Consider the following 21,992-nt stretch of genomic DNA (forward strand, 5'->3'; position numbering starts at 1 on the left):
GCTAAATTGCTAATAGAAGCACGGTTTAACTGATTCACTGTATCTGTTATCAAAGTCAATTATGATTCCCCAGTCATTCATGAAAATGCAACCAGGTCATAAATTGACGGATGTGCAATTAATTTGCTATTTATGTGCATACTGACCTATGCAAAACCCCTGTGATTTTTAAAGATGTACATGGAAGCATCATTTAGCCAACCTGCTTGACTGTATCTATGCTACTGCATGTCAATAGGCTTCTTTTCCTGTTATCTTCTCTCCTCTGAATTCATAACAAGTGTGTCACACGCATTGATGATTATACATAAGACCACAATAAAATAAACTGATTTTCAGAGGACTAGTGTTCAGTGCTTCCACAAATATTTCAGCATGATAGAAGCTGGCCTTTGCCAAATTGTACTCAGAATCACTTTAAAATTTAAGTCAAATAAAACTAAAGCAGTGAATTTTACTTTTTAGAGCTGCAAATCAACAGTACAGGGAACAAAAAATATCTCATACATCACCGATCCTGCACTTGTCTTATTATCGTGATTAACCTATTACTTATGTGGCCAACACAGAAAAGTCCCAAACCAGATAAATGATCTGGTTTTCAGGGTGGTTTATCATTCCAGGATCATATCACACGAATATTAATAAAATCCACACTTCTTGTATAAAATTTCAGCTTTTTATGGTATTCAACAAAAAACAAAGTTGAAGGACTGTTAAATCTGGTCAGATGATTGCCATGCCATACCCAGTTCTTCTGTGCCTGCTCACTAGCCTGCTAGGGTTTTCAAGTTGGAGAAGTGATCCTGGGAGGTACTGGAGTTCAGTCTTATTGAGTTTGCAGACGACACCAAGCTAGGGCCAAGGCTGTCATCCAGAGAGACCTAGACCTGCTGAAGGAATGAACCAAAAGAAACCTTACAAAATAAGTGCAAATTCTAGCACTTTGGAAGGAGAAGTCCTTTGCAATGACACAGACCAGGAACTGACTCGCTAGGAAGTAGCTCTGTGGAAAGAGATCTTATTAGACAGCAAACTGAGCATGAACAAGCAGTGCAACCTAGCTGGGGGGAGTGCACCAGCAGTGTGATGGGCTATATTAACAGGAATGTCACCAGTAAATTGAGGAAAGGGATTACCATTCTCTACTCGGCACTTGTCAAACTGCAGCAAGAGTACTGGGCCCTGTTTGGGGATCCCCAAGATCTACAAGACAGACATTGACAAACTGCATTGAGTTCAGTGGAGGGACACGAAGATGTTTGGGAGCTGAAGTACGGCCCTGTAAGGAGACACTGAAGAAGCTGGGCTTGTCCAGTCTGGAGAAGGGATGACTGTGAGGAAAGCTAATAGTAGTCTTGCCAGTGCCTACAAGAAGGTTACTGAAAAGACAAAACCACTCTTTACCATGGCACATGGTGGGAGAACACGAAGCAATGAGCATCTGTAGAAACAAGAGAGGCTCCAACTATACATAAGAAACTGTTTCCCACTGAAGACAGTCAGGCTGTCCACAGATGCGATGTCTGTCCTTGGAGGCTTTCAGGACAACAACTGAATAAAACCCTGAACTACCCCCTCCTGAGGCCCCTTCCCACATGAACTACCCGATGATTAAATTCAGTTATTGAAAATGCTAATTCTGTTCTTTAGTTGTAATGGATGAACATACCACAAATTTAAGATGTGGGTTTTCTCAGATACTTATAGGCATATCTTTGAAAGAAGTCCTTCCTTGAGAGTGCTTTTACCAGTAAATGTTAAATATTCACATATTGATAAATTTAACAGGTAACAGACTAATCAAATAAGCAAAGAGTAGACATAACTTTTTTCTTTTTTATTCGAGGTCTTTAATGGACAATTTATATTAAATCTTGCTTTAATGATTTTAGGTATTGCTCTCCAAATTGACTATCCTGTTAGCTCTGGAAGTGATCAAAAATTGTCTCTTTTCACTAAAAAATAGAAGCCTTTTCCAGTAATACCTCTGCTAGGTCCACAGCACCTTCACAAAACAGCAGGCCAAGCTGTGGTGCAAAGGTGATTTTGCAGTATTGTTTGCCGTGCCTCGCCAGCACGTACTCCTGACGTGTGCTAACACATCGCATACACACCTTCACACACACAGAGCCATCCTTCCCTTCAAAACACAGTAACTTTACAGAACTCTATCATCTATTAACACAATTCCAGGCTTTTATTCCTTTTTTTCTGCAGTTTTTATTACACAGCCACAGACATAGACACGCTCTGCCATCCCATCTCATTTTGATGTGTTCAGTTACTGTATTTGCCACCAATTGAAAATTGCATAATCCTTTATATTTTCAATGCCTGATAAAAGTTTTCAGTTTGAAAGGGGCTGACTGTGCAAAGATTGTCCATACAAGGTTTAAGATTGGCATGGAAAGCCATGTTTGATCTGTAACGCAAATAGAATAAACAAAGAAGGTGAGTTTTCAGCCTAAAATTCCTTTGATCTTTGAAGCCCCATGGCTTTAAAGGCATAACTGCCTTCCACATCACAGCCTGGCATGTATATCTATATGTATATCTATATGTATACATATAAAACTTCAGTGTTCAGAATAGGGTCAGTAGCTAATGGCAAGACTATGCTTTTCTTTAAACACACTCTGTTCAGGTATGAAGATGAGTCCAAATCTTGTCCCATTGAAGAAAAAACAACTTTAAACACAAAGAGGACCTGACTGAATTTATTTAGACTAAGGAAGACTTTGCAGTATAGGCAAGGCACAATCAAGCCCTAAAAGTAGATAGCATGCAGTAGGGCATGGGATGGGATAGAGTGACTCTTAAGAGCACTTATGGGTACTCTGTGAAGGCAAAATAGTTCCTCAGTAACACAAATCCCACTCAGGCACAGCAAGCCAGTGCAAGGCCCAGACCATGCATACAGCCCCTCTTAAAAAGGGCATATGGTATTTTCCTAGGGGAAAATTTCACACCATTTTGGGTGCCCAAGAGAAGATGCTTAAAGAGGGAGCTGTTATCCAAGGCAGGATGAAAACCCCATGCTTTTGGCAAATCAAGAGCTTTATATCACCTCATATGGCACATCCACTACCATGGTTGAGAGCTGCTGCTGGGCTGGGCTGTTGTATTGCTCATGCTGGGTGGTTTACTGCAATGCTTGCCTTTGGAGATCTCTCTATCAGCATCACTAGAGATTTATCTCTAAAGGCAGGAGCTTTAAAGGGCAGGAAGAGGCCACTCCTTCCACGTGAGCCATCTGGTTATATACGAAGTTTTTGGCTCTGTGATACAACACGATGAAGCTGGATCACAAAGGGTAGAAGGCACCGGTGGAGAGCATTATGCTCAGCATGGAAGACTGTGCTGCATAGGAAATGCAGGATTGCTTCTTTTAACCCACTAACCCTCTCTCTGAGGGTCAGTGATACAGTTGCCATCTGAAAAAGTGCCATAAGACAGTGTCTTAAGGTTTGCTTAGGGCTGAGCCATACAAAACCAGTATTCACCTTGACCTTTGAAGCTAGTATCAGCACTGCTAACACAGGATGTGTTAGAAGAGCCCTCTCTGCAGCATGGCAGAGAGAGCAGAGAAGGGCCACGGGTTTACAGGTTAATCCTGCCCTCTGCCATGCCCCAAATGCTGTTCAAATGTGCAGCAGCTTGAGAAGTATTGCGATGCAGCAAGTAGCTTCTCATAGGCGTGATATGAGATGTAACCCTTAGTGTCTGTCATGGAAATATCCACCTAGTGCCTTTTTAAAATAAAGGGGATGCACTTAATGTATAAGCTTTTTACTTTTTTGTAATGAGATGACTCAATAAGCTAGAACCATTAAGAACTCCTGCCTAAATCATGTCTTGTATCCAAACAGAGCCTCCAGTGCTCACATTTAAGTCTCCCAGAAGCTGAGGGGATTCAGCTTTTATGGACTTCATGAATTTGCGTTAACAAAGCTTAACTGAACCCTCCTGCTGAGAACAAAATGAATAAAAATAGCAACGGGTTGCTTTATTATAACCTCTACAGGAAGATCGTCCCTGAAGATGCTCTTCCTGTAGAGGTTATAACATGGATTTCCTACTACAGCAGTCAGGAAAGCAGCAGTGTGCTATGCAGTGCTGTATTGCAACACTGCCAGTTGGTAAACTCCATGTGAGCAGGAAAGTATTCCTCGTCTAATTCTGCCTCCTCCTTTTCCTTCTTTTCCTCCTTCTCTTTCTCCTTCCCAGAGTTATGGATGGCTCCAGGCAGAACCAGCACAGTGGGCAGGGATGGAGCCACTGATCCAGGTGGCCAAGGCAAAAAAGGGGACTTTTCGGAGCACCAAGTATTGGTAAAGTGAATGGGGAGCTTACGTGTTTCACCGAGTTAGGGCCCCATCTCATAGCGCTGCGGCTGAGCAAACAAGGAGCTGTTTGGTTTGCTGCTGATTCAAACAAGCCAGCAGAAAAATCACTGCAGGTCAACCCAGAGTCAATACCTTCAGAAACATTTAGAGAAAAGCAAAGCACTGTTTTCGTTCAGGTTAAATAAAGTGCTTCACTTCTAAATGGAGCAGCTGGTTTGTTGAGGATCTCTTTCGTGGAAAAGCCTTTGAGAGAGAAGTAATTTCAAACCTTAAAATTAGCACGTTTCAATTTTTCAGGGTTTTTTTTTACCAGCGAACTTGAAGTGAAATGCAATGAAGTGAATGCTGAACCTGCTTTCTCTAGAGAACATTTTAGCCACTAAAGAGTTGGGTGCCTCTCTGTAGCATGCAGCAGAATGGTGGTGTGAGCAGCTCCCCACATGCTGTTCTTATTGCACCCACCTTACCCTCCACCGGCTCCTTCAGCAGCTGCATTTACAAATGAAGTGTTTCACTTACATTTCATGTTTCCCCCTTCCCAAGCACCCTGAGGCCAAAGTTCATTTTACAGGCACACAAATTATTACGTTACTGAATTTGCTTTTAAAAAGAAACCCCACTGGAGGTTTGTGCTTAAAAAACAAATGCAATCTCCTTCCCTCCCCCCCCCCCCCCAAAAAAAAAGAAATGCATAGTAAAACAGATTTCCCTGTGAGCAGAAAACTTCGTAATGAAGATGACAAGGGATCCAGGAGAAGTCATCTGGCCACTGCAGACGTTCACAGCCGGTTGAACCGGTTGAAAAGGTCAGATGGCAAGGATGGCACCAGCGGTACCTGAGATGATGCTAGGAGATTACACATGGATAGTGTAAAAAGGCATAGAGATAGATGACCCTCCAGGTTGGGAGAGTTGGTACAGTTGGTCACATGCTACATCGAGCGTATTCTGAGCATGGCATCTATAGAACCTGGAAAAAAAAATCTTTATTTTCTTTGATCAAAAATACGTATAGAAATGCCTGTTTTGAGGAAAATATCATACATTTTTTTTCTTGTTTAACAAAATAAATTAAATATACATGACTTCTGTTTAAACTCTATATAGAATTACAAAGGTTTTATATTTGCAATTGGGTTCATCTCCAGTCTATATAGGTATTTAATATGGTCCTTATTTATTTTCTCTTCTTTCTGTCTTTGCTGTTATTTGAACTGCAACGAAGCTGTATCATTTGCGAACTGTTATCTGAGGGGAGGGGACCACCACACACAACCTAGGTGAATATTTCTCAAACTCATTGTTTCCTATAAGGTTATTATTTCATTTTCTTTGTTTCTTACTTTTTTTTTTTCCTAATGTTCTCATGTATCTTGCATTGACATAGAAAATCCAGTAGCTTGTCACTGTGAGCCATCAGAGAAGGACAGTGTGTTTTGCTTTCTTCACCACCAGCAGTTCAATTATTATTATTATTAATTATTATTATTTCTTAAATATAAATATAAAGGTGTTCTGTACAATGTTCCTCTTTCCTTCTTTCGTTTTTCCTGGCAGTGACACTGAGTCCTAGGACCAGGGGATTGCAGCAATTCTGGTTCGATCTTCAGAACACCACAAGGGAATCATGATGCATTCACCTTGCAGATAACCAAGCCAATCAGCTTGGCTAGTATTTCAGACCAAATGACCACGACTGAAAAGCATTCAGAATTTCATGTTGTGAATGTGTAGATGTTCCAGACTCTCTTGTGTTATATTTTTGCCCTGGAAGAGGTGAATCGGTTTTGTCTCCTGGTGCTTTGGCACTAAACCTCAGTCACTCAGAGTGGGACAGGTCTGAGGGCTTCCCACCAAAACAAATGATGTGAAGCAGGCACAGGAACAGCAGTGCCCATCAGGAAAAGCACCATGGTCACCTCTTGTACTTCTTGCTCCTGTAGCAACAAAAGGAAGGAGGCGGTTGTTCACGTCCCTGTATCCTGTCTCACTCGTTGCCACCTCAATTAAGAGATCCGGGAAGGCTCCGCTGTTGGAGATGGCTGCCTCTCTGCTGAGATCTAGAGTTCCTTCATTATTCCTTGGCTACATCCTGATTGCAATAATTAAAAACAAACAAACAAAAAAAAACTCTTTTCTCTTTTTGTCTTTCTCTATTATATATATATTTAGATAGATATAGATATATACACATATATATATACACACATACACACGCATATACAATTATATATATATGTATATATATATTTAAAATTATATATATAATCTTTTCTGTCTGCTTTGCCTATTGCTGGCAGTGTGAGCTGACTTGGAGCAGTCTCTTCTGAGGTACCACGAGGAAAAGCCCAAATGAGCTACTGTACACGGCCACCCTCTTAGCACTGGTATTGAATGTGCTGGTGCTGATGGACTTTGCCTTCCACATGTGAGTGGGTATGGGTGTGGATGTCTGTGTAAATCTTTGGGTACATTTTGGATGCCATGGCAGGGGCAAGTGCGGGCCCCTGGGACAGTAAATGCTGCTGTTGGGCAACGTATTCCTCATAGTTTATGGAGGAGATGCAGTCTTTGTCGGGAACTTGGGAGACACAGATCCTGTCCCGGGGCTGCGACCTGTGCACAGGGGCAGCAGCTGGAGGGGAGCAGGGTTTCTTCTTAGTCTGGCAAAGCCACAAGAGGATTGTCCCAAAGATGAAGACAGCTCCGGCAGGGATGCCGATGATCACAGGCCAGGGCAGGCTGCTGGCTGAGGAAGGGGGTACAGGTGCACTCGGAGGTTTGGGATCTGGACATTAAGGCAGGAAAGAGACAGAAAGAGTTAATTAAATGCAGGCAAAGTGGATTCAAAACAGATGTCACACTTGGGCTGGCTTTTGTACAGGCTGTCTGGCAACCCTGCCAGACCAAGTAACAAGGGAGAAATCAAGCCAGCACATGATGTTTGGTAACTGCTTTGCTTTTCAGTGCTCCTGGAAGGACAAACAACTAATTTTCTATGGTTTTGGGGTCAGGAGGGGAGCCTTCGGGGGATTTTTTCATTTTCTTATCCAAGTTTTAATGGATGCACTAGAGCCAGCCCAAGGGTTTCCTAACACACTCACTCTGCGATGGAGTGGGCTTTGCTGCCCAGGCTGGAGCACTCAACACGTATCAGCAGCCAGGAGGCACGATCAGGTTGTGCAGAGCCATGGCACGTTCCCCACTTACTTCTGCCATATGTAGCTGTGTCTGTATGTGCTTTAGATGCCCTTTAGTATCCCTGCCTAGTGGTAATAGAACTACTCAAGCAATGCTCTGCAATAGCAGGGAGCATGAATGTGGTGTTTTGAAGGTGTTGTCTTGAGTTTCTTCTGTGGCTGGAAGGAAAGCTGAAGGATGGGGAAAACATAGGTGAACTGGTGCCCCTCTTTGGTGCCCAAGCCATGGAGTCCACATGGCATTAAAGTGTGGGTCCAGCTCCCTATGCCAAATGGGCTCTACCTCCACCAATCTCTTTGGAGAGACTGGTGGCTTTCCAAGGGCAGCAAATGACGCTACTGGAGGAGATAAGATGCTTCAAACAGCATCTTTCAGACTTACCTCCCCCTTCCCCTTTCCGCTGTTGGCAACCTGTACATCCCTGGGTAACCTGAGCTTGGGTTAGCCTGGTAGTTCTCAGATTGATATCCTGATTTATAGACTCAAAAGGAGACCTGGGGTAGGATCTTAGCTATTAAAATCCCTATCTAGATAGCTACCAGCTGGTATTTCCAAAGCCCTGAAAAATACCTAGGCACTGGGTTCAGCTAGCAGGGAGACACTCAAGAAACTTTAAAAACCACAGGCTATCCAAATAGCCCAATATGTTATAGTCAAACATATGTCAAGCCAAACTTCTTTAAGACACTAACGTCTTTTTCGCTCCTTGACAAATAGACCTAGTATGAAATATTAAATATATACCATGTGGTCTCTTTGAAGTCAGAAGGACCTATACTGTTGACTTTAACAGATAAAACTTTGATTCATCAACACTGTAAATCACAGAATAATTTAGGCTGGAAGGGGACTCCAGAGGTCATCTGGTCCAGCCCCCTGTGCAAAGCAAGGCAGGATCAGAAAACTGACCTATCAATTGACCACAAAACCAACAGTGTTCATGATGGTTGGCAGAAATCCTCTGCTGGGTTGAAACTAAAGTGTTTTGATATTCATCCATGCTGTTCTTTGGAGATGTCTATGTCAAATCTGGTAGATTTACAAGCAAAATGGTGTTTTTAACTCATGGCCTTGCAACCACATCTTTGCTTCTGAGGGCAAGCTGGGTTCTCCATCTCTGTCACTGCCAATAACAACAGGCCTCTAGGCTCTGGTTCTGGTATGAGGCCTCATTATAATCCCATTTAAATCAATGGAAAGTCTCCCACTGGCTTCAGTGGGAGCTGGACCAGACTCTCATAGTTTAGAAACCCCCAGAGGCTTTGAGTCATATCCCACCCTCACAGCCTTTTCCTTGGGATTGACAGGTCTTCTAGTTGGAGTTTAGTCCCAGATCTAAGTGATGCAGAAGAAGATGCCAAGAGCATTTTCCTACTTGGCAACCTGCTGTCAGTATCTAAATTCAAGCTAGTGACTCTCAGAGGCTGTCTTAATGCAGAGCTTTGGCAATCAGTGAGCAGAATAAGCCATATTGCCTTAGTTATAAGGGCATTTTCCCCACTACCTACACAGAAAACCACTTCTAACAACCTGGGACAGTTAATGATTTCTGTCTCTCACTGGCGTCTTGACTGCAGGCACCACATTAGACCTGACATCTAAAATGAAGGGAAGAAAAAGCAGTAAGATTGATTTTTGTCCTAAAACAAGTGGATCTGAAGCTGGATTCACACAGTAAGATGAGGCAGAAAGAAATGTCCTTAACAACAAAAACTATTTATCAGGGCAGAACTTCAAAGTCAGGAGTAAATGGCAAAGGATGGTGTGCCTTAAAACAACCTCAGCTGGACATGGCCACCAGCTCTGAGGCCTGGGAAGAGAAGGAAGCAGCCGTGAGTTTGATGCAAGGGTCATCACTAAGTAAGAAGTTAACTAATCAATCATTCTCTCATTCGCACTTATTATTTTTCTTTCCCTGTGACCAGGACAGTTTTTATTCTTCTCTCATTGTATGGGCCTGTATCATTGTCTCCTTTTACCAGTAAAAGCAATATAAATAAGAGCAAGAGAAAGGAGAAATGTAAAGGAATGGGGTTGCAAACTGTACTGCTATTCAGTAGCTCTCATAGCCTCCAGCCTATCATGAAAGTGGTGTAGTGCCTGCAACTGCAGCATCCTTTCCCAGCTCCTCTTCTATACAGGGAGAGATCAATTATTTTATTTCACCTTGCTGGAATCATTATTCCACATGAAGGGAGAAAAGAAAACAATTTAAAGAAGATTTCAGCAGGAGCTGATTTAATCAGGGTTGATTTAGTCTCCCATTCATTCTTATCAGAATTGGGCTAGCCTAAATCAGCAAAAAGAGCCATGGAGCCCAACAAGCATCAGTGTTGTATTAATACCATGATGCAGACTATTGGTTCAGATGTGGGGGAAAGAAAGGCATAACTCACCTGGCAGGACAGTGAGAAAAGCACTGCGGAAGCTGTAGCCCATGGTGTTTGCCCCTAGGCAAATGTACATCCCTGCATCTTCTTCCTTGGCTCGAGTAATCATCAATTTATTCAGGTAGGAGCCATCAGGGCGGGACCAGACCTCCCCCGTGGGCAGCACAACAAACTTCTGTCCCCCAACGTCGATGGTTGAGTTGTACTTGCTCTCTGTGCCATACTCCACCCTCTTCAGCCACTGGATGACGGGTTTGACATCGCTGCGGACTTTGCACTGGAAGGACGTGGTCCCACCGTAGTCCACCGTCGTGTTGACGGGGTGCGTCCCTGTCAGGATGGGCTTGGACCTCGTCCTCTCTGCACAAAAACACAGGGAGCTCCATGTTTGCCAATGTGTGATTACAGGAACATAGCATAAAGGTGTGGAAGGGACTGAAAATAATTGTCTAGTCCAACTCCCTGCACTAAAGCAGGCGGAGATTTCTGCAGATCAATCCTGATATAAATTTGCCCAGCCTCTGCCAAAGCCTCTAATGGTAGATGCTCTCCAGTTTCATTGTCTGAGGCTTAGCAAGTCTTTTCTCACACTGAACTCGAATCTTCCTGTTTTCTTTATCTGCATCAGACCTGGAGAAAAGTTTGCTCTCCATCTTAGCCCTTATATTTTGGAAGATTTTCTTCAGCCCTCTTATGTACACTGAACTCCTAACTTCTAAGCAAAAAGGGTCCTAGGAATCAACTACAGAAGGTTTTTCTGTCTTTGCGGTATTTTTTGCCCTCACAGATCACTCAAGAAGCATTTAGATCTGGGTACCCAGTTTGTGGTGGTATTGCTTGACAAGACACAAGTCAGACCTGGCCTTTCTGCTCTTTGGCAAGTCCTGTCTGGACTGCTGAATTTCCCCATTCCCTTGCTCATATGCTTCAGCTATAAGATGACAGAAAGGGCCATCTTTCCTTGTACTCCCACTTATCCTCACGTCTCAGGGACTATATCCTAGAATAATGGGATCTTAATGATGTACTTTGACCTACAGGGTCAGAAGCTGCAGTGATCTTTCCTGAGTCTTGAACAGAGGAAGACAAATGGCCTGATACTAGCCAAAACGTCACAACCCGTTTCAGGATTATATTTGGGCAGTAGTACAGCTCTGAACACAAATGAAGGCAATTATTTCACTGTAAATGTTCACTTGATATTGACCCTGATGATGTCTTATCAATATTTCTAAGTATCTCAAAGGTGGGTGTAAAGAAGAAGAAGCCTTTATTCAGTGGTGCCCAGGGACAGGACCAGGAGCAATGGCACAAACAGAAACACGGGGGGATTCTTTTGAACATCAGGAAACACACTTTTACTATGAAGGTGAACAAGCACTGGCACAGGTTGCCCAAAAAGTTTGTGGCATCTCCATCCTTGGTGATATTCAAAAGCCATCTGGATATGCTCTTGGGCAACTGGGTCTAGGTGGTGCTGCTTGAGCAGTGGGGATGCACCAGACAACTTCCAAAGGTCACTTCCAGCACCATGTGATTCTGTGATGCTTTGTCTCCTATCACCATGCCTGGTAGGGTGCAATTTACAGGTGAATACAACAGAATCTTACATATTCTTGGGCACAACCTCAGATTTTTACCAGATTATTTACAAGTACCTATCTATTAACAGTCCACACCAGAATCACTGTGGCTACCCCAGTCTGGGGACAGTGAGGGGCAAAGTAAGACATGTTCCTTCGCCTTTTGGTCTTCCCAAAGGTTTGTTAAGGACAAAATCAGACATGAAAAAGCTGCTTCTTTCATAGACTAACGGCAGGCTGTGGATATTGTCTGATCTTTTGTCTGGGAGTCCTTCAGAAGATACCTGTCATCCCTGTTGCTGAGCCTGTAGGGAGAAAACTCTACTGAAGCTATCCCATGCCATGTCATCCACTGCTAGGGGAGATGAAACCACAGGCAGTATCAGTGAGGAATACCTTCACTCCATCCTTACGTCCCTGCTTTTATTTTTCCTTTCTTCAGTCTAACCCTCCCCACACTCACTATGGAGCAAATTTTTGTGGAGGAAGAGCTCAAAAGGCTTTTGTTTTCCTAACCAATAGGAAATGTTTCTCACAAATCATTTGCCTCAGCTGATAAAGGAAACAAGATGGTAGGAAAGGAAATCAAACACAAGACGCTCACAAGACCATTCTTTCCAGCATGATTGTAAGCCTTAGGTTGTGTCAACACCACAGAAAGTCAAAGGAAAAATCAATCCCTCAATGTGAGGAATGTTTGGATTTTTTTTTTTTTTGTGTTAGCATCAGAGAAATCAGTCACAGTTTCTAGACAAGGAGGTGCTGCAAACCCCTCTCCTAGGCACAGAGAGAAATTATGGTATCACAGTGGGTGGTAACTGCTGGCAATCATCAACTGCTTTTGACAGCAAACACTGCTGGATTGAGCGTGTAACAAAACAGATCTCACCAGCACTGGCTTTGGGGTGAGAGGAAGGAACAATGGACCCTCTTTCAAAAACTCAGGATACTTTCAATAATGAGGGCTGCTTGGGAAACAGAAATACCACAGTGGTCTCTATAGGCTTTGCCTTGGGACTGTGAGCGGAATCACAGCTGGGGAGACTGAGTCTCAGATAAGCAGGACTTAGGAGTGGAGGCTCAGGGCAGCGGGAAAAGGAGGAAATTGAATAAAACCTGTAATGCTGCACAGAATGATGTTAAAAATAGAAAGATGTCTGAAAATTGCTTAATGCCCTTATCTCCTTGACTCTGGTTCCAGCTTTGGTTACTGTTTTCACTCCTAGCCAGCAAAAGCTAATGAAAACAAAGGTTACATACATCTTTAAGTTGATAAAAACCAAGATAAACAGGGACACAGAAAGGGGCTTGTTCCTGGTGCTGTCTGGTTTTGATGAAGTGAAAATGCCACAGCTGCCATTAGGATGGGGCTTGATTCATTTCCCTGTCTCTGCTCCTGTTTTTAGTGTAAACATATGTTTTTACTGTCTCTACACAGCTGCATCTTTATCAATCCCAGATGTCCAGCAGGTTTGTGCCTTTGGAGCCCAACAGAGCTCCACACATGTGCTTTTAATTCCTGCGATTCTAGAGAAAGGACTTATCAGAAAACAGATCTTTACCTTTAAGAACAATCTTTCACACTGGGATAAACTTTCTCATGCTAAAATGTATGCACAGGCAGACAAACAACATGCTTTCCATGTGGCTGGAAATCGCTCCTTGTGCTCCTGTTCCTCATTAATGAAGGCTATTCAGTCTTCCCTCCACTCAGATCATCTTCTCCACTTTCTTGAGCTGGCTGCTCTGTACATTTCCATGACAACTTATGATGATGTCATAGAAAAAGCACAATAATTTAAGAGTAAGAGCTCTTCCCTGGTAGGATTTGAGTATAATTAACTTCCATAAAAATAGGGAAACAGGAGACTGGAGAGCAAGAATCAGGATAGCTAGATAGTAGAAAGGGCAATTTACCCCACCACAATGCAGGGTAATCCCCCACAGCTCATCTTCTAAGGCTTGAATCGTTAAAGCTTTGTAGGCATCTAAAGACATAGATAGGACATCAGTGAGAGTTCTCTTTTTTAGTATCTCATTTATACCCACCTGAACCTTCAGATGTCCAAATGTTTTTGAAAATCTGGCCCTAAAGCCTTGTCTGCCTAATTTCTCTAGATATTTACTAATTCCTTTGGGGTGTTTCTCTAATGAAGCGGGCCTCCTATTACAGCTCTCTAGACTAAATTTCCAGGTATAGAATCATAGACTCATAGACTGGTTTGAGTTGGAAGGGACCATAAAGATCATTCAGTTCCAACCCCCGGTCATGGGCAGGGACACCTTCCAATAGAGCAGGTTGCTCCAAGCCCTGTCCAACCTGACTTTGGTGGGCTTTGAACTGGTCACGCCAATTGTTTGGTTTCACCCTATTACCACTCTGATAGAGTAATCTGGGCCATCCTAGATATTTACACACACACACATACCTGCCATGGTACATGAAAGGGTTTTCTCAGTTATTTCTCAGTCTCCCCTTAAATTGACTGTTTTGGTAGTGTAAGACTGAACCACACAATAATTAACTTTTACCACACAGGTGCCCTTAGAAATGACTGTTTTCTAAGTATCTCTCCATTTTTCATCTACATTGCATTGTTGTTGCTCTGTGTTGCCTAGGTGTTAGGTTTATTCTAGACTTTCAGTAATGTTTTCACTGTCTCTGATGATGCTTTAACACTTTCCCATTTCTGTGTCCAGCTATCAGCACTGTACACTTGCCATCGCACTTTCTTTACCCAGCCAACCCCTTCCCAAAGCTCCCTCCCCACCTTTCCACCCTACAGGCTGCACTTACGGATTACTTCAACTTTGTAAGTTGCATTGATTTCTCCAACTTTGTTAAACACTCGGCACGTGTATTTCCCGCTATCCTCTGGCTTCAGGTTCTTCAGGTTCAGTGTCCACTTCTTCTTCTTGTTCTCCCCAATCTCTTGGGGTGTGAGAGGTTTATTGTCCTTTAGCCACGTGATGTCTGGCCGTGGGTTCCCACTAGCCACACACTTCAGGCGGATGGAGCTGCCGACGGGACGGGCGATCACTCTCCGTCTCATCTTGGCAGGCTGCGTGAACCTGGGCCGGGCTGTAAAAGGCATGAAACATTGACTGCGGTGAGCAAAGAAGGATGCTGCTGTCAAGTGTTATGGCAAAAGTCACTTGAGAGTGACTTTGGCAGCTTGACACGTAGCGGTGTATCACTCATATCAGCTTAAACTGATTTCCTTTAGAAAGGAGACATTCGGCCTGATGCATTCAAATGTCTTATTGAACTGATTGCAGCATTAGCTTTCTGCATAGCACAACCCTAAAATGTATCAGTGTCCGTAAGGCAACTGCGTCAGACCATCTCACAAAATAATACCAAAATCACATTGTTGTAGCTGAAGTCCAAATGTGGCTTCATAATCACATTATAATTGTTACCATATTCTATGCCACAAATGCAAGCCCTTGGCCAAGACCAAAGGAAAAACCTCAGATTCCTGTCAGGCTGACCTTTTTCTCAGTCTTTTGCTGGTCACTTGAAGCTTCATTTTCTGAAGCTTCTGCCCCTTAGTTCTCACCGGCATTCATAAGACTTAAGAAGAGTCAACATCATTTCAATATGTAGGTGAGTCTTAGAAGTATGCCAGACTTTTGTATGTTGATCTGAATGCAAAATTATGCAATTGATTCAACATTAATTTATGAAGCATTCACACTGAAAGGCCCCAAAAGAAGCAGACAAACAATAAAAACCCAATAAACCCCCCTTGAGTTTGTTCATTAGAAGATACTCCATGCTAGTCCATCCCAGAAATCAAGAAGCTGAAGCAATAGATGCTGGTGGACAGAATCCTGGGTCGAGATAGTCACCTTGTCTTAGCAAGGAAATCACCGGTACTTTCACTGGCAGTAACAAGAACACTAGAGAAATGAAAGGTCCCCACCTGGCAAAATCTGCACCTAACATTAATTCAGACTATGTCAGAATTCCAGGGGGAAAAGAGGTGGCACTTTCACACACTGGCAGCTTTACTGACATTGCAGAGAATCTTCCTGTGAAGTCATGAGTTGGTCTTACAAATAAAAATTCAACAGAAAGAAAAAGATCTTTGCGCAAACTTTTAAGACAGTTGAAGCAAGAGAACATGATCTGTTGCAAGGCAGCAGCTTGTCTAACAGTATCCTGTGCTAAAGAATTCAAAAGACATTACACGTTTCTCACAGTTACTTCAGTTATGCAGTGCCAGTCCCCGGGCACAGATGTGCAATCTCCTGCTGAGATTAACACCACTTCTGACTCCCACTTGCCACTCTCCCCCTACATCCAAATTAATCCTGCCAAATTCACCTTTTTATTTTAGCAAAGCCAGTTTCTCCTCCATTTCTACAACAGATTTCTCCCCTTGCTTTTGAACCCTATTTCTTGCTTACCAGCATGTTACTCTTCAGCCCCAAAAGGACTTTCCCCCTGCATTTTTGACCTCCCCTTGTAAATTCTCCCTGATCTTTTTCCTGGGAAATAAGAGAAATAGGTAAAGAGTGGCCTGCTCTGTGGCACACTGGGTTGAATTATGCCCACCAGCCACTGCCTTCACCAATGGCAACTTGAAAGCCACAACCTCAGTGGCAAATAAAACACGAAAGCAAGCTGAGAATGCTGTGCTTCAGGTATCAAAGAAGTTAGCTACAGGGCGGCAAAGTGGGACTTTGTTAGAGAGACAGTGCTTCTGCCCAAGGCAGAGGGCCAGAAGCTCATGGATGTGTATTATAATGGAGCTTTGCTGGATGGAGGAGGCTGGTCTGCAGCTTCCTCTCTCCAAGCACTAAGGAATGGCAATCATTACCCTCTGAGGTCTGTGAACATACCTCGTAGTCCTCACCCCCCCTGCAGACTTGCTCAACATCCCTCTCTCTCGGAAGAAGACACCCTTTGGCATACCCCTGCCTTCAGAATCCTTTTCTGTAGGGGGAAACCATCTGTCTCCACAGCCTTTCCTTGTCCCCTTGGCTGTCATTTTGGGTCCCATGTTATTTCAAACTCTTGCTCAGAAATGCTTTACTCTCCATAGAGAGGCTTTCATGTGTAATCTAATGAACTGGAGCAACTCCGGCACTGAAAGTCCTTGCCGTGACAGCTGAGCAGCAAGTGTGACATACTAACCCACTCCATAGGTCCTGGTGCGTAAATCGCTGGGTATTCCCTTGGGGGTCTGCTGCATGAGGAGGCCCCCTCCCAGCAAAACCAATCACCCTCCCATAGAGACAATTAACCCTGTCAGAGCTGCGTGTTATGAGCAATGACACGCCTAAGTTGGAGTCTGAGCTCAGGGAAACGTGCTGACAAAAGATGCCATTGTGGAAATGGAGTAAATACTTGCAAGGTGCACGGAGATGTTAGGAACCAGCCGGGAAATGCGTCTAAACAATTACCCTCTAACATGGCAGTAATTTATTCCGGGACCAGGAACTGCAGGTCCAGGTTGGGATAGATCCTAACCAGATGGGATTCCTTGGATGGGACTAATATATCAAAGAGCATGTTGGAGACAGAACAGTCACGCTGCTTTTGCAGAGTGAAGAGTCAAGTGAGTGGCTCTAAGCTCTCACTTCCCTTTACCTCTTCCCTGTTTCCACAGCCATATTTCAGAAGGACTTGATGGTATCCCTGCTCAGTAAGAGCACTGTGACACAGAAACTCTCTTTCCTTCCCCGAAAGCCAGGCCTACAACATTTGTTTTTCCTGCCACTGTGACTCCCATGAATCTGTCTGGAGTTTTGCATTCACTCCTCGTACACTGTTGCCCAGATACGTATCAAACTACAGGTAAAGCTAAACTTCTTTGGCTCTTTCTGTCTTTCTTCTTCTGTTAAAAGAAGGCGAAGTGATTATGTGGTCTCAAAAGCTACTCCAAGCTGTGTGCAATATGCTGAAACCAGATCCCATTTACAGAGGCCTGAATGTTTCCTTGACAAAAGCCTGAATTGCACAAGTTCAGAAAAGCCAGTTAACCCAAAAGGAAAAGCAGAGACACACACACAAGAGAGAAAAAGAGACCCAGCAAGCACAAAGATGAAGAAGCAGCAGTGCGAGAGGCAGAAAACATCTCTTTTGAGTGGCTGCTAGTAAATGTGTCCCCAGATCTGTGCCATTTACAGAAGTTTTGCTTGTTGAAGTGCCAGAGAAGGCCATTACAAAGTGCCTCTGTGTTATTTATACTTCACATGCTTGTTCTCCTCCACATCACTTGGCGTTTGCTTCACAAACATGAACCACACATTTGTACAGTATAAATTATGCCACACACAAGAGCAAGGGAAAACACAAGTGGATGGGGACAAAGAGGCAGTGTTGTGTATGGGTTCCTTGGTGAAATGCTGTTTACCATGAAGATTTATTCAAGCTAATGAAAAATAAGTGAAACAGAAGGCTGTCAGCACAAAAACCGGGGAAGGAAATCAGCAGTCTCCTCTCCCTGTGGGACACCTTGAGGTGCACGGATTAGTCTCAGAGGCTCCTGTCAGACGCTGCTCACACAGAGTGAGGCTGAAACATGTAGTGTGCTGCAATCTGCCATAATTACCTCTACGCAGGGATGGTCAATACCACCTTCGTGAGACTTATACAAAAAAGTGTCATGATACAACTGAGTACTGAAACACTTTCAAGTCAGTTGCTGGAAGATGTGGATGAGGGTATCTGTCTTTCCCCACATCAGCTCCCTGCTCTTGATGGGGGCAGGACCTCCTACCACAGTGATACCACTGCATGATGGCAGCAGGAAAGCAAAGTGGAGCTTTTTCTTATCATGCTTCTCCTCTCCCACTTCTCTAAGGCCCAAGACTCTGCAAACACAAACTGCTCTTTCACCCATTGTGCTCCATAGACCTGCAGACACACACTATCCTCCCTGCTCACCAGTTCACATGAGCGGTTTGCTGGAAAACACTGCTGGATAGAAAGGGCTTGTGTGTGTGGCCTGCTCCAGCATTTCCCTGCTTCAGGAGAGGAGACAGGAGGGAGGAAAAAGGGAAAAAGCAGAGGTGTGGGAACACTCTGCAGCACAAAGGACTGAGCCAGGGCAACACAGATTAAGACACAATCCGATATGAGATTGTTAATGCCCAGTAATTTTACATCTTTTGTCATAATATTATTGTGGTATTGATCCATCATTCATCAGTTCTACCAGGAGCACACCAGCCATGGCATGCTTCTATCTCCACTCAGGTAACAAAGAGTGGGGAGATGTTAGCCTTTCATTCTAGCAGCTGAATCCCTCCTGAAAGACTCCTGACCTGTAGTTTATCTAAACCATCCTTTCCCTACCTCTAAAATGTTGTCATCCTTTTCCAGAATACATGGAGGTTACCTTCCTCTCCCGGTGCATGCTCAATCTCAGGTGAATCTGTAACTCAAAAGCTATTATGGCTCTGCCTCCTCCAAGTGTGGCCTGGGCTACACCACAGCACACAGCATCCCTTGTTTGCCAGCCCCTGGAAAAAAATGGACTCAGCTCAAGTGGTGGGGACTCATACGGTGAAAACTTCACAGGTTCCACCCCCATCACTGCTATGAGGCTACTCCCTGGCCACAAATGTAGTACAAAACCAGCTCCATATTACAAAATTAAGAGGGATGTACTTCGAGAGCAAAGTGGAAATGCTGTGCTTCATCCCTCAAGGTCATAAACTCACTTTGCACTCCTCCCAGTAATGGCCAAAAGCTGTTTGGCATCAGCCTGACAACTTATTGTCCTTCCAGGAGTGCTTGGACCGGACACTGGACCTGCAAGTCTTGAGGTGATTCAGAATCTCTTCCAAGTGAGATTTCAGCAGTTCCCCAAAGCTCTGCAACAGCATCAAAATCCTATTCTTAAAAAGCCCAGGGCTTATAGAAGTTCATGCAGGTGTCTAAAAGAGAGGGTAATTTTAAGAAATACTCAGCTTTGGCCTAACACTAATTCTCCTGAAGTGAAGTCAGACCTCCCCTTTGCCCTCAGTGGGAGCACTGTTGTGTTGGCACTGAAGGCTTTTGGAATTATTGCTGTAAAAGTCAATATGCCTTTTATAGAGAGTCTATGAAAGCTATAATAGCTGCACATGCAAAAGAAAGTCACTGCCCAGAAAAACAAATGCAAAGGAGAACCATGCTGGGGTGTATGGCAGGGGGCCCTAGAGTGGATCATGGGCTGCCTTTTGTAGAAAGACCCTTGGATGGGATCACACCATGTTCAGCTAACGCTCTGTTTATTATTTGACCATCTTTGGGGAGAACCCGCTCCAGTCTCTCTGCTTTTCACTTCCTTCAGCAGCTGAGAAATGTGCCACGTGAACAGCACTCAACCAAGAGCCAAGGAAAACACAAAACCATACACTGCTCCTTACCCCATTGCTTCCCTGAATGATCTTCATACTCTCCATTGGAGCCTTCGGGTACCTGGCTGTCCTTTCCTGAGCTGGCATCATCTGCAAAGGAAAGGAAAGGGATGATGAGGGTGTATTTAGATTAGGTATTAGAAAGAAATTCCTTATTGTGAGGGTGCTGAGGCACTGGCACAGGGTGCCCAGAGAATCTGTGGCTGCCCCATCCCTGTCAGTCTTCAAGGCCAGGTTGGACACAGGGGCTTGGAGCAAGCTGCTCTAGTGGAAGGTGTCCCTGCCCATGGCAGTGGCTAGAACTGGATGAGCTTTAAGGTCCCTTCCAACACAAATGAGTCTGGGATTTTCTGATATGATTCTGATATGTTATGAAGGTCTCCTGGAGTGCAGCAGTACAATAACAAGAGTTTGCATTTGCTCCTGGAGACACTATGCATCTGAAACACACTCAGCATACATTTGGCATCCACATCCTGGCACTTACACCCTGGCCAGTTTAATGAACAGTTTAGTTTGCAACTTTATGTACTTTTTGGCAGGCTACCAAAGCAATAGAAGGTTAATCAGCATTTCATTAATAGCTGGCAAAAGCCTCTTTGTTTATGCTTACAGGTTGCTGTTCCCTGGGAAGAGCTGATCTGGTGCAAGTAATGGTATAAATCAAAATTACAGATAATTAAACCTAGGAGCTGAGGCAAAACTTAAGTGATCTGTCCCACAGAGCACAAGCAGTGGAATTAGGGCCACTAATTCACCTTTCAGCTTCCATACAAATGCAGGAAAGCAAGTGGGCCTGGGGTCAAATGAGCCCTCAAGGGACGCTGAAAGCAAAGCTATGGCTGGAGAATGCAACATTGAATTAAAAAGCTGTTTGTGTTTTGTTGTGGGTTGATGTTTTCTGCTTTCATTAAGACCACCCATCCACCTGTGTAAACAACATGCCACTTTGTCCTTATCACCCCAGTTGTCTATACCAGTACTACAGAGCAGCATGAACTCTGTTCCCAGTACTAATAGGAGAAAAGGAAATCACAACAAGGCAAAACCTCCACCTCTTCAGCAGCTCCCACCTCAAATTGCCACTGTGGCATGGGCACCTACAAGGTCTCTACAAGGGTCAAGGGAGCAAGAGAGTGCCCTGAGCCTCATTCTGCAACCCTGGTGATGCTGGTGGCCTTACGCTTCTGCAGTGCCCAGATGTGAAGCTTTTTCTTCCTCCGGTAACAACCCGACCTCTCCTGCGCAAACACTCAACTCAGAGCATCCTTTCTTAGCGATGCATCACACCATGTCCACCTGAGGGACTTCAGGCACCTACAGGTGATGGTGCAGCAAAGAATGGCTCTTCCAAGGCTAATTCTCTGCTCTACAAATGGCACAGCCCCATACATCAGCTGGATTTAAGGTGAAGAGCTACGCATTTCCAGTTAAAGAGTACTGAAGTGTGTAAAGTTTGATTTTCAGAGATAGGTCAGGTAAAGGCTGGGAAAAAGTTCACCTCAATAAGGAGCTACTCCACAATGGTGTAAAAAAAACCATAAAATTAAGAGAAGTGGAAATACCTGACCTAAGATCTGAATCCCTCCAAACACCCAACTCCTAAAACCCGTAAGAAAAAGGTTTCATGAGCAAAAGAGAGGAAATTTCTTCCTGTAATCTCTGCAGCAGAGGAAAAACTTAGTTTATACATGAGCACCACCATCACCTCCCCAAAAAGAAAATGTACAAATAGCAGAACTGCTCTTTAGAAGCCGGTTTGTGCTCAAACAGCATTTAGTGCATAAACACGTGTCCAGTCCTTGTGCAAGAAGAATGTGTGTTTAACCCCATCCTCACCCCAGTTTCTTGCTATTTTGGAAAATCATCCCAGCTCTTCAGCATGGGGCATTTTATGCCAACACATGCTCCGCTCTCATTTGCCGCTGTCCCTTAAGCGAGGAGGCTGCAATGCCATATGGGCTTGTCCCCCCTCGACCCCGGTGGATTTTTCCCTTCTCCTTGTGGTTCCTTCGGCGCAGTTTCCCCTGGAGGTATGTACAGCTGTCACTTCGAGGGGAAAAGAAAATCGTCAGGGCAGCAGCACGCCATGCTCTTACTTGAGCAGC

The 21,992-nt window shown here is 44.0% G+C and overlaps 1 protein-coding gene across 3 annotated transcripts in view; it reads right to left on the minus strand.

The window, feature by feature from the left end:
* Nucleotides 1–5,316: 5,316 nt before the first annotated feature.
* FGFRL1 (fibroblast growth factor receptor like 1) overlaps nt 5,317–21,992 on the minus strand; it is a 174,892-nt gene continuing 158,216 nt past the window's right edge. For all 3 annotated transcript variants that reach the window (XM_065661288.1, XM_065661307.1, XM_065661297.1), the window contains 4 exons: nt 19,894–19,974; nt 14,321–14,605; nt 9,947–10,300; nt 5,317–7,137 (listed from right to left, as the gene is read on the minus strand). In XM_065661288.1, coding sequence (XP_065517360.1) covers nt 6,728–7,137; nt 9,947–10,300; nt 14,321–14,605; nt 19,894–19,974 — 1,130 coding nt within the window. In that variant the 3' untranslated portion in view covers nt 5,317–6,727. The remainder of the gene's footprint in view (nt 7,138–9,946; nt 10,301–14,320; nt 14,606–19,893; nt 19,975–21,992) is intronic.

The sequence above is a fragment of the Lathamus discolor genome, chromosome 1, assembly GCF_037157495.1.
Source record: "Lathamus discolor isolate bLatDis1 chromosome 1, bLatDis1.hap1, whole genome shotgun sequence".
Lineage (NCBI taxonomy): Eukaryota > Metazoa > Chordata > Aves > Psittaciformes > Psittacidae > Lathamus > Lathamus discolor.